Raw genomic sequence first — 13,233 nt, forward strand, 5'->3', positions numbered from 1 at the left:
GTGCCGTAAAATGTGCTGTCTATGACGAATTTCAAAGCATTATGACTTCAAACCAGCTTAAAATCTAACTGTGGATGGGGGAATCCCTATGGATCACCTCTTTGCTTCTCCGGTATACAGACAGCTAGATACAGCGCCTTGCAAAAGTATTCACCACCTTGGCGTTTTTTTCCATTTTGTTGCATTACAACCTGTAATTTAAATGGATTTTTATTTGGATTTCATGTAATGGACATACACAAAATAGTCCAAATTGGTGAAGTGAAATGAAAAAAAAAAGAAGAAAAGTGGTGAGTGCAGACAGTTGAAGTCAGAAGTTTACATACACTTAGGTTGGAGTCATTAAAACTCGTTTTTCAACCACTCCACACATTTCTTGTTAACAAACTATAGTTTTGGCAAGTCGGTTAAGACATCTAATTTGTGCATGACACAAGTCATTTTTCCAACAATTGTTTACAGACAGACTATTTCACCTATAATTCACTGTATCACAATTCCAGTGGGTCAGAAGTTTACATACACTAAGTTGACTGTGCCTTTAAACAGCTTGGAAAATTCTAGAAAATTACGTCATGGCTTTAGAAGCTTTTGATAGGCTAATTGACATTATTTGAGTCAATTGGAGGTGTACCTGTGGATGTATTTCAAGGCCTACCTTCAAACTCAGTGCCTCTTTGCTTGACATCATGGGAAAATCAAAAGAAATCAGTCAAAGACCTAAAAAAAAAAGATTGTAGACTTCCACAAGTCTGGTTCATCCTTGGTAGCAATTTACAAATGCCTGAAGGTACCACATTCATCTGTACAAACAATAGTACGCAAGTATAAACACCATGGGACCAGGCAGCCGTCATACTGCTCAGGAAGGAGACGCGTTCTGTCTCCTAGAGATGAACGTACTTTGGTGCGAAAAGTGTAAATCAATCCCAGAACAACAGCAAAGGACCTTGTGAAGATCCTGGAGGAAACAGGTACAAAAGTATCTATATCCACAGTAAAACGAGTCCTATATCGACATTACCTGAAAGGCCGCTCTGCGAAGAAGAAACCACTGCTCCAAAAACACCATAAAAAAGCCAGACTATGGTTTGCAACTGCACATGGGGACAAAGATCATACTATCTGGAGAAATGTCCTCTGGTCTGATGAAACAAAAATAGAACTGTTAGGCCATAATGACCATCGTTATGTTAGGAGAAAAAAGGGGGATGCTTGCAAGCCGAAGAACACCATCCCAACCGTGAAGCACGGGGGTGGCAGCATCATGTTGTGGGGGTGCTTTGCTGCAGGAGTGACTGGTGCACTTCACAAAATAAATAAAATGTGGAAGGAAAATTATGTGAATATATTGAAGCAACATCTTAAGACAGTTAAAGCTTGGTCGCAAATGTGTCTTCCAAATGGACAATGACCCCAAGAATATTTCCAAAGTTGTGGCAAAATGGCTTAAGGACAACAACGTCAAGGTATTGGAGTGGCCATCACAAAGCCCTGACCTCAATCCTATAGAAAATGTGTTGGCAGAACTGAAAAAGCGTGTGCAAGCAATGAGGCCTACAAACCTGACTCAGTCAGGAGGAATGGGCCAAAATTCACCCAACTTATTGTGGGAAGCTTGTGGAAGGCTTCTCAAAACGTTTGACCCAAGTAAAACAATTTAAAGGCAGTGCTACCAAATACTAATTGAGTGAATGTAAACTTCTGACCCACTGGGAATGTGATGAAAGAAATAAAAGCTGAAATAAATCATTCTCTCTACTAATATTCTGACATTTCAAATTTTTTAAATGAAGTGGTGATCCTAACGGACCAAAGACAGGAAATGTTTTTGAGGATTAAATGTCAGGAATTGTGAAAAACTGAGTTTAAATGTATTTTGCTAAGGTGTATGTAAACTTCCGACTTCAACTGTTGGTATTCACCCCCTTTGCTATGAAGCTCCTAAATAAGATCTGGTGCAACCAATTACCTTCAGAAGTCACATAATAAGTTAATTAGTCCACCTGTGTGCAATCTAAGTGTCACATGATCTGTCACATGATCTCAGTATATATACCTGTTCTGAAAGGCTCCAGATTCTGCAACACCACTAAGCAAGGGGCACCACCAAGCAAGCGGCTCCATGAAGACCAAGGAGCTCTCCAAACAGGTCAGGGACAAAGTTGTGGAGAAGTACAGACCAGGGTTGGGTTCTAAAAAAATATCAGAAACTTTGAACATCCCACAGAATACCATTAAATCCATTATTAAAAAATTGAAAGAATATGGCACCAGAACAAACCTGCCAAGAGAGGGCCACCCACCAAAACTCACAGACCAGGCATGGAGGGCATTAATTGGAGAGGCAACAAAGAGACCAAAGATAACCCTGAAGGAGCTGCAAAGCTCCACAGCGGAGATTGGAGTATCTGTCCATAGGACCACTTTAAGCCATACACTCCACAGAGCTGGGTTTTACGGAAGAGTGGCCAGAAAAAAAATAAGCAAACATGTTTGGTGTTCGCCAAAAGGCATGTGGGAAACTTCCCAAACATATGGAAGAAGGTACTGTGGTCAGATGAGACTACAATTGAGCTTTTTGGCCATCAAGGAAAACGCTATGTTTGGCGCAAACCCAACACCTCGAGAACACCATCCGCAGTGAAGCATGGTGGTGGCAGCATCATGCTGTGGGAATGTTTTTCATCCGCAGGGACTGGGAAACTGGTCAGAATTGAAGGAATGATGGATGGCGCTAAATACAGGGAAAGTCTTGAGGGAAACCTATTTCAGTCTTCCAGAGACTTGAGACTGGGACGGAGGTTCACCTTCCAGCAGGACAATGACCCTAAGCATACTGTTAAAGCAACACTGGAGTGGTTTAAAAACTTCTTGTGGATCATTGGGACGCTAGCGTTCCATCTGGCCAACATCCGGTGAAATCGCAGAGCGCGAAATTCAAATTAAATTACTATAAATATTTAACTTTCATGAAATCACAAGTGCAATACATCAAAATAAAGCTTAACTTGTTGTTAATCCAGCTGCCGTGTCAGATTTCGAAAATACTTTACGGCGAAAGCAAACTGTGCGATTATCTGAGGACAGCGCCCAGCACACAAATGCATAACAAATCATTTTTAACCAGGGAGTTGCGACACGAAAGTCAGAAATAGCGATATAATATATGCCTTACCTTTGAAAATCTTATTCTGTTGGCACTCCAAAATGTCCCAGATACATTACAAATGGTCCTTTTGTTCGATACAGTCCTTCTTTATATCCATAAAAACTCAGTTTAGCTGGCGCGCCTCAGTCAATAATCCACTCGGTTTCCTTCCTTTTCGTCCAGATGTCAAAATACCACCCCCTATCCCAAAGAAGTTAAGGGGAAACATTTAAATGTCTTGGAATGGCCTCTTCAAAACCCAGACCTCAATCCAATTGAGAATCTATGGTATGACTTAAAGATTGCTGTACACCAGCGGAACCCATCCAAATTGAAGGAGATGGAGCAGTTTTGCCTTGAAGAATGGACAAAACCCCAGTGGCTAGATGTGCCAAGCTTATAGAGACATACCCCAAGAGACTTGCAGCTGTAATTGCTGCAAAAGGTTGCTCTACAAAGTATTGACTTTGGGGGGGTGAATAGTTATGCACGCTCAAGTTTTCTGTTTTTTAGTGTTATTTCTTGTTTGTGTTACAATAAAATATTTTGCATTTTCAAAGTGGTTGGCATGTTGTATAGATAAAATTATACATACACCCCAAAAATCCATTTGAATTCCAGGTTGTAAGGCAACAAAATAGGAAAAATGCCAAGGGGGTTGAATACTTTCACAAGCCACTGTAGCAACCTGACAACCACCGCTCTTCTCTCCAAGGAATAACATTAACTCTTCAAAACCTGAACATTTGCATTAAAACATCAACCACTCAATCAATCAAACACAACACAAATCAATGAGCAGCTTGTGCTGGAATAGATCAATCGCAAAGAGTGTAAAATACTGAGGAACCATCTTGTTTGAGCATCACAAACCCCGAGTGATGGATCCATAGAGACAGGAAATGAGATAGAACACTTCTGGCATCGCATGAATCACCACATAGATCAGTGATACAGTAGATCATACAATGACGCAAGGCAGATAATTGTTCACAGGACATTGATGTAAACAACACTAATGAGTTAAAAATGTTTTGAGAAAAATAACCATCAATGCCTAGATGTATACTATATAAAGAGGCTACCTCCCTACCCATGAGTCTCCCATCATCATCATCATCGAGGAACCGAAGATTCAGATCCCCTAAGCCTATTATCACATGGATCTGGGAACCATGGCAACCACTGGGTAGCTATATGTGACAATGATTTACATAGTTGACTGTTGAACAAGGCAGATACTATAGGTTTTCAGGTCATGACTGTATGCAGAAGTGTCATGCCCATAAGGGGCAGTAGGGCACATGCCCCCTCAGATTTGTCAGTAATTACAAAACTTCATTTTTAAGCTGACGTTTTATCATAATAAAAATTTAAAAAAGATTTGCCAGCTGTATTTTCCGGGGACACACTGACTGGAGCAAGCAAAGAGTACCCCGCCTATTCACCCTAGTAAGTAGTTCCTTCCAAGGTGTCATGACTGTACGATATGATAGTATCTAGCGTCCTGCCTATCTACACACTCACACATTCTACACTGACACACACACAGACAGACAGACAGACAGACAGACAGACAGACAGACAGACAGACAGACAGACAGACAGACAGACAGACAGACAGACAGACAGACAGACAGACACACACTTTTTCACACTCTTCACATACGCTCCTGCTACTCTGTTTATTATCCATCCTGATTACCTAGTCACTTTTACCCCTACCTACATGTACATATTACCTCAATTACCTCAACTACCTCATACCCCTGCACATTCACTCGGTACCGGTACTCCTGGTAAATAGCCTCTTTAATGTTATTTTATTGTGTTACTATTGTTTTTGTATTTTTATGCAATTTTTTTTACTTTTAATTTGATCAAGCTATGTAGCCTATTGATTCCTTCTTGATGAATAATTCAAATGCAAATGTTTTGTTGTTTCTCTGTAATAATAGCCACCTAGCAATTTTATGAAGTTGGCTTTAGCTAGCCAGCTAGATAGGTTCCAAATTTCCCGACCTCATAGCTAGCTACCAAGCCATTTCAGGCTATCAATCAAGTTAGAGTAAGTTGTCAAACTATCTTAGCTGGCATGCCAACTGGCAAGGTTGCTAGACATTCGAAAATACTAAAATTGCTTTAATTATTGTGTTACGATACCAAATACCAGTGTGGCAGTTGTACTAAAATCCTAAAAGGCATAAAAGTTCTTACCCTTTCCTGCAGTCAAATGACCAAATTGCCCTCTACTGGCCTCATGGGTGGAATGTTATTAATATTTTTCATAATTTTATAATTAATACACTTTTTATTTGATTCCAAAAATCTGTTTTTTCTATGCCAACTGATTTTGTTATATTTCAGTCTTCTGTGTTGTAAATAAAGTGTACTATTGGGATGCAAACATTTTATACATTTCAACTCTATATCTGACATGGTACAGCTGTCTTCTTTTTTTAAAGCTCATAACCATGTGTGTGAGGTGTATACTTTTGTTTAAGATTACTAAGAAACACTCTGTGTGACTCTTGTTTAGCCCACTGCAGTAATAGGTTAAAGAATCCATGTGCACCCCTCCCCCCCTCCATCGCCACATACTCCGTGCCCCCTCTAAAATAATGGGTGCATGACGCCCCTGTCTGTAGGTATGCTGTTGTACTATATCGTACACAGTGGTTATAAATGAACATGTACGTAGGTCCACTGTTACGAAGACCTTTCAGTTTGACTGTCAGATCAGATAGAAGATGTTCAGCAATTTACAAAAGAAGGTTACAAAACATTAAGAAGCGATGACGGAATGGAAAACAGAGAGAAAATAAATACTCTTGGGAGGTTGAAAATGCATGACAAAATGAGTTACTGGATGTGTCAGTGCCTATTTGGAGAGGAAAAGACAGAAATGCTCCGGCAATTGCACAGTAAGATTGCTGGCAGTAGCATTATGTTGACAGCATGCCAGAAGGCCGAGGAGAGTTCATAATGTCAAAACCCTGGCCTTAGGACACAGGAAAGACCTGACTCCAGCAGTTACAAAGTGACAAGCAAAGAAAGATTAGAGAGAATCCCCATCACCAGCACCTTAGGGCACCTGGCAGCTTCATTAAATAGTACCCGCCAAACACCAGTCTCAATGTCAACAGTGAAGAGGCGACTCCGGAATGCTGGCCTTCTAGGCAGAGTTGCACAGAAAAAGCCATATCTCAGACTGGCCAATAAAAAGAAAAGATTAAGATGGGCAAAAGAACACATACACTGGACAGAGGAACTCTGCCTAGAAGGCCAGCATCCAGGAGTTGCCTCTTCACTGTTGACATTGAGACTGGTGTTTTGCGGGCACTATTTAATGAAGCTGCCAGTTGAGGACTTGTGAGGCGTCTGTTTCTCAAACTAGACACCCTAATGTACTTATCCTCTTGCTCAGTTGTGCATCAGGGCCTCCCACTCCTCTTTCTCTTCTGGTTAGAGCCAGTTTGTGCTGTTCTATGAAGGGAGTAGTACACAGCGTTGTACGAGATCTTCAGTTTCTTGGCAAATTCTCACATGGAATAGCCTTAATTTCTCAGAACAAGAACAGACTGACGAGTTTCAGAAGAAACATTCTTTGTTTCTGGCCATGTAATCAAACCCACAAATGCTGATGTTCCAGATACTCAACTAGTCTAAAGAAGGCCAGTTTTATTGCTTCTTTAATCAGAACAACAGTTTTCAGCTGTGCTAACATAATTGTAAAAGGGTTTTCTAATGATCAATTAGCCTTTTAAAATGATGAACTTGGATTTGCTAACACAACGTGCCATTGGAACACAGAAGTGATGGTTGCTGATAATGGGCCTCTGTACGCCTATGGAGATATTTCATTAAAAATCAGCCGTTTCTAGCTATAATAGTCATTTACGACATTAACAATGTCTACACTTTATTTCTGATCAATTCTATTTTATTTTAAAGGACCAAAATGTTTATTTTCTTTCAAAAACAGACATTTCTAAGTGACCCCAAACTTTTGAACGGTAGTGTACACTCTTAGAAAAAAGTGTTCAAAAAGGGTTGTTTGGCTGTCCCTGTAGGAGAACCCGTTTTGGTTCCAGGTAGAACTCGAGGTGGAAAGGGTTTTACATGGAACAAAAAGGGTTCTACCTGGAACAAAAAGGGTTCTACCTGGAACCAAATTGGGTTCTTCAAAGGGTTCTCCTATGAGGACGGACGAAGATCCCTTTTAGATAGCACCTTTTTTTCTAAGAGTGTAGTGTGAGGATAAGAGAGGATGGATGTGCCCTTTGTGAACAATATAGGGAGATTGTCCCATTCATATCACAGACAACCACTGGAACACTGTTCTTAGTTCTCAAAGGCATGCTGTCTTTTTAGAGGTATTCTATAGTGTACTACATACAGTACACATTATACAGTAAAGTAACCTATTATAAAGAGTACACTTTATAAATGTGTGTGTGTGTTTGTTTGTGTGTGCGTTCATGCGCACATGCATGTGTGTATGTGTGCATACAGGATGTGTGTGACGCGTGTGTGTGTGTGTTCTCATCCCAGTCTCTCTACTCTGCACTATGTAGGTCAGCTCCACTGTGTACTGTGGCTAAGTGTGGAAGTAGATGTGGGATTGGAGCAGAAAACTGACTGTCTATAGGTGAGAGAGGAACCACAGTGCAGGTCCATCAAACTGTAAACAGCAGGGCCCATTCAGAGAGGAAGATCTTTGGTCAACAACATACAACATTTATAAAGAAGCACATGAAGTGGACATGACTTGAATCCCATTCAATACAACAGATTTGCTTGCAACCATTTCCTAGCCTGGTCAACCATACTGACTGCTGCGCTCAATGGTTTACCAGTCTCACCATTTCCTATATTAAAACAAGAATGTTTTTTCTTCTTCTCTTAAATAAACCCAGTTTAGACACACATATAAGTGTTTAGTTCAGTAACTTACCAATATCAGTCTCTTTGTGATTCTTGATTAATTCTGCCAATTCAAAGTTCCCCGCGATGATGGCCACCTGGAACAGAATGATAGATTTTTCTTTTGGCATTTATCATAGTAACATTTTTAAATCAATCAAAATGGCTGACCTATTGTATTCATAGTAGAAAATTCCTGACTACCTGCTCTGATGGCCTCCCACATGCGGTGCCTCAGTTATTTGCCAGAAAACAACTTAATACCCATTGTCGAAGGACTCACTTTTATGAAATGCAACCTGAAATTATTATAGCTACTAATAATAACACAATAAACAGCAGCCTGGTAAGAGTTGTACTGTAGTGGGTGGAGGACAGCAGAGCTATAGCCACAGTGGGTGAGTCAACACATATCCAGCCAGTAGACCCTGCCGGCTAAGGCCACCTTTAGCTAGTCTTACATAAGTCAGGTCAGTGGAGTAGGAGAAACGACTTGAGGCTCTGGCTGCATCAAAGCAGGTCGACCATAGTTTAGTCACTGAAGACAAAGTCCATTCAAAGTCTCCACCTGAATCATACAGTACCTCTCATGAATATCCAGCTAGTTCAGTCACTGAAAAGAACAAGTGAAATCACAACTTGAATCGCTACTTATCATGGAAATTAACTGAATAAACTCATCCCTCCTTTACAAATATGAAATTGTCTCCTTATTGAAAAATAAATAACATTTTCCTTAATGATGCATAAGTGAAAATTATCCCAAAGTATACTTCCATTTTCGATACCACAACTGAAATGAGTGCAATGAACCTATCAATGTAATACAGCAATGACCTTACAGTAGCTACCGTATATTGGATTGGAGTAGTAGTGCTGTAATGTAATGCCAGCTAGAGTGTAGAACGAGGCTGTATAATCTCCAGCTGATGGTTTGATGATGAGAGCCAGGAGGTCCTCTCTGGGGGTGACAACACATGTCATGACTCCTGCTTCCCAGCTCATCTCCCAGAAACAACCTTCTGCTACAGTATAACCACAATGATAGCCTACTAGAACCCTTCTGCTAAAACGATTATACCCCCTCTTAACTCTGCACAGCAAAGTACACCATACGCGCTCCACTCTCTGCTCTGCTGTCTGTTTACCTGGTCCCAAACCATATGGAGGTAAGTTATGATGGCTGGGCCGAGAGGGACAGAGAGAAACCGACAGACAGGAAAACAAGGGGACCACAGAAACAGAGAGCAGAAGGAGGGTGAGAGAGAGAGAGTGGGAGAGAGAGATAAGATGGAGAGGGGGATGAGGAAGGATATGAGGCAGGGAAGGATTACCTTGTCCCAAACCATATGGAGATAAGGTGAGGTATGACGGCAGGGTGTACTAGGAAGTGGAGCGGGATGTGATTTTAGGATGAAAGTGGGTCAGAAAAGAGGAGCAAGAAGTGAAGTGGTCCAATTTGCTCTGAATCAGTGAAGCGTCCCAAATGGCACCCTGTTCCCTCTATAGTGCACTACTTTTGATCAGGGCCCATAGTGCACTATATAGGAAATAGGGTGCCATTTGGGATGCTATCTTAATCTCAGCTTTTAAATTGTCACCGTCAGTCAGCAGATGCCTGTTTAACTGGGAAGACTTAATCCGAATTTGATTGGCTGTGGTGAATGCGGTTTATGGACCCCTTCAAATTAGCTGTAATTAAGGAGTCATTGAGGCAAGAAACAATTTCAGAAGTATGAAGGGATGAATGAATAATAGAGAGAATTTGAGGACGCATCAGCGCTCAGCGGAAATGTACATTACATAAACAGCAACACTCCACTGACTCCAACATGATGCAAGAGAAGACAGTTGGCTCAGCTGGGTATCAGACCAAGTAATAGGAGTTCAGAGTAACTGAGGATGAGTTCAGACTGCTAAGAAAGCATGAGGAGGTAAAGAGGGGATTTGGTGAAAAATGTTCAACTTTGAACCATAAACATACCACAATGGGAGACTCTTTCCCAGAATAAACATTATTTGTGTTTGTGTGCTTGGTACTAATGTACCTCATGCAGTAGTTCTTATTTTGCCATGCTATTGAAATAGCAATATGCCTTAACAGCTATAAAGGCCTGCTGCCAGTAAAATAAAATAGGTCAAAACCATGTATGTGTGAATTCACGGCTCAATTATTTGTGGGATATGGAATTACTGAATCTGCATGAAAAGTAGTGCGCAGATGGTAAACAGAATAGGAATGATAAATTGGAAAAATATAACATACAGCCAACTATAGCTAGAAAGCTATTTCGCTATCTATTCGATATGTTTTACTTCAACCCCCAAAATGCATCACACCTGCAGTATGACTAATTGGTTGTTTGAGATTTAGAACACGGTGGAATGCTGACACATGCATGTAAACAACAATTAAAACATGTATAATTATCCCAGGACCTCTGACTGCTTGTTCACAGCTACATAAAAGACTGCCATATAAGGAACCACTGACTCATATAGTGCTTCGCTTAAATCAGTAACAAACCTATTGCATTTCCCATATAGAAGAATGAAGCAATGTACTGGCCATGTGGCATGACAGACTGGAGATTGGAATGGAGCCATCTATACTCTACAGCAAGCCTTTACTGTGAGTCAGTCCATACCTGGAATGATGTCTGGCTTCTGTAGTTCTTCACTTCCTTGTTGGCACCACGAACAAGCAGTACTCTGGCACAGTGTTCCTTAGGGAGGAATAAATACAATTTAAAAAAGAGCGAGAGAGAGCGAAAACAGAGTAAGACACTGTAAGGGTTGTGATCAGGACCTCATTCATTTAAACTCCACTTCACCTCTCTCTCTCTTTCTGCAGCCAGCTACTGTACAGTATTACCCTCTTCTGTACTGAACCCATTTAACGAGAGAACCAGAAACCATCTTGCTCAAACATTCCATGCCATCAACTGATCCAGACTGATTCCAGAACATTCCAGGACTGATCATTGTCCTGGAGCTACAGCTCACCCGGTTCTGGCTGATGATGCCCTGTGTCTGTTACCGGGTAAAACCTCAGTTCTCCAGTAAGGATCTCAGTGCAGTGAACACACGTAGTGTAAAGATTGGTGAATAAAGAGATGGAGCTGTGGTAACTGTATGTGGCACTATAGCCTGCTGCTAGCTGGATTCAGCAGCCCACCCACGGAAGGCTCCACTACAAACACACACACATACACGTGCCCACACACACACACACACACACACACACACACACACATCAGGCACACAAAGACGCAGGCGCCCACGCACGAACAGTGCCTGCACACACACACACACACACACACACACACACACACACACACACACACACACACACACACACACACACACACACACACACACACACACACACACACACACACACACACACACACACACACACACGCGCATAGTGCTTGCACACACACACACTCACACACACACACACAAACAAACGAACACACACACACACCCCAGTTCAAGCTAATACTCCGCCTACTGGGCGATTCCACGCCAGCATGGCCCGAAAATATTTTTAGTAACTCACATTTCAGTTGAATGCGTTCAGTTGTGCAACTCACTAGGTATCCCCTTTCCATGCAAATGTTATTGGGAGGAAGGATGTTTAACATGCTTTTTACATAGAAAATCATTATGAAAGTGGCCATTTTAGGCCATTTAGACCTATGCATGCCTCCTGTAAGATCTTATGGATCATGAACCATACATAATACAGACAACATCTTGGTGACATTATACTCCTTATAGTGTGCTCTAAAATATGCAGTATGGCTATATTCTGAAATAGAATTTTCACATGAACTGATTCAACATTAACAATATCATTAACCAATGACATCCCTCCTGTAGGATTTCTTGTTCAGCAAATGGGTAGTGCTATCCGGGGTCCTTGGGACATCCCTGCCCTAAACCTTAAACTCTACTCTTACACTAACCTTAACCATAACCCTTACCTAACCCTAACCTTAACCATAACCCTTACCTAACCCTAACCGTAACCCTGACCTTAACCGTTATAACTTTCTACTTAATGGTGTGATGGTGGAGTTGGACGTCCAAGGATCCCTGCTAGCACTACCCTTCAGCAAATCACCAGCAGAGGGAGTTCCCAGAACCATTTACCTAATCACTGTGTTGGTGGTGCTCATAAAATGTATCATAACTTTAAAAGTAGCAGAGAGCCCACTCTGGAAATTTGATTAACTTTTATAACAATCTGTCGAAAAAAAATCAAAATCAAAAGGCTACTCTCGAGATATGAATATTAATAGTTTTAATATTCAATAAATTCAGAGGCATCATGTCCATAGGGGGCACAGGGGCATGTGCCCCCTCAGATTTATCTGGTTAAATGTTTTGTTGTTGGAATAAAACTAGCTACCTAGAAATTGTATGAAGTTGGCTTTAGCTAGCCCAGATAGATTCCCAATCTCCCTACCTCATAACTAGCTACCAAGAAGCCATTTCAGGCTATCAATAAATTAAGAGTAGCTGGCTTGTCTAAATACTTTAGCTCGCATGCCTGCTTGCAAGGTTGGTAGACTTTAGAAAAGCAAGCAATTACTAAATGTACAGAATAAGACTCATTCCTTTCAATCTGTTACCCAGATTTTAGTAGAGATGCAGAGAAGCATTTATTTTATTTAACCTTTATTTAACCAGGTAGGCTAGTTGAGAACAAGTTCTCATTTGCAACTGCGACCTGGCCAAGATAAAGCATAGCAATTCGACACATACAAAACATGGAATAATCAAAACATACAGTCAATAATACAGTAGAACAAAAGAAAACAAAAAGTCTATATACAGTGAGTGCAAATGAGGTAAGTTAAGGCAATAAATAGGCCATGGTGGCGAAGTAATTACAATATAGCAATTAAACACTGGAATGGTAGATGTGCAGAAGATGAATGTGCAAGTAGAGATACTGGGGTACAAAGGAGCAAGATAAATAAATAAATACAGTATGGGGATGAGGTAGGTAGATAGATGGGCTGTTTACAGATGGGCTATGTACAGGTGCAGTGATCTGTGAGCTGCTCTGACAGCTGGTGCTTAAAGCTAGTGAGGGAGATACGAGTCTCCAGCTTCAGAGATTGTTGCTGTTCGTTCCAGTC

The 13,233-nt window shown here is 41.0% G+C and overlaps 1 protein-coding gene across 2 annotated transcripts in view; it reads right to left on the bottom strand.

Annotated features, from left to right (window-relative positions):
* The window catches only part of shank2b (SH3 and multiple ankyrin repeat domains 2b), a 163,486-nt gene that overhangs the window by 90,460 nt on the left and 59,793 nt on the right, over positions 1 to 13,233 (bottom strand). For both annotated transcript variants that reach the window (XM_014147798.2, XM_045696893.1), the window contains 2 exons: positions 10,726 to 10,803; positions 8,109 to 8,175 (listed from right to left, as the gene is read on the bottom strand). In XM_014147798.2, coding sequence (XP_014003273.2) covers positions 8,109 to 8,175; positions 10,726 to 10,803 — 145 coding nt within the window. The remainder of the gene's footprint in view (positions 1 to 8,108; positions 8,176 to 10,725; positions 10,804 to 13,233) is intronic.

The sequence above is a fragment of the Salmo salar genome, chromosome ssa16, assembly GCF_905237065.1.
Source record: "Salmo salar chromosome ssa16, Ssal_v3.1, whole genome shotgun sequence".
Classification (NCBI taxonomy): Eukaryota; Metazoa; Chordata; class Actinopteri; order Salmoniformes; family Salmonidae; genus Salmo; species Salmo salar.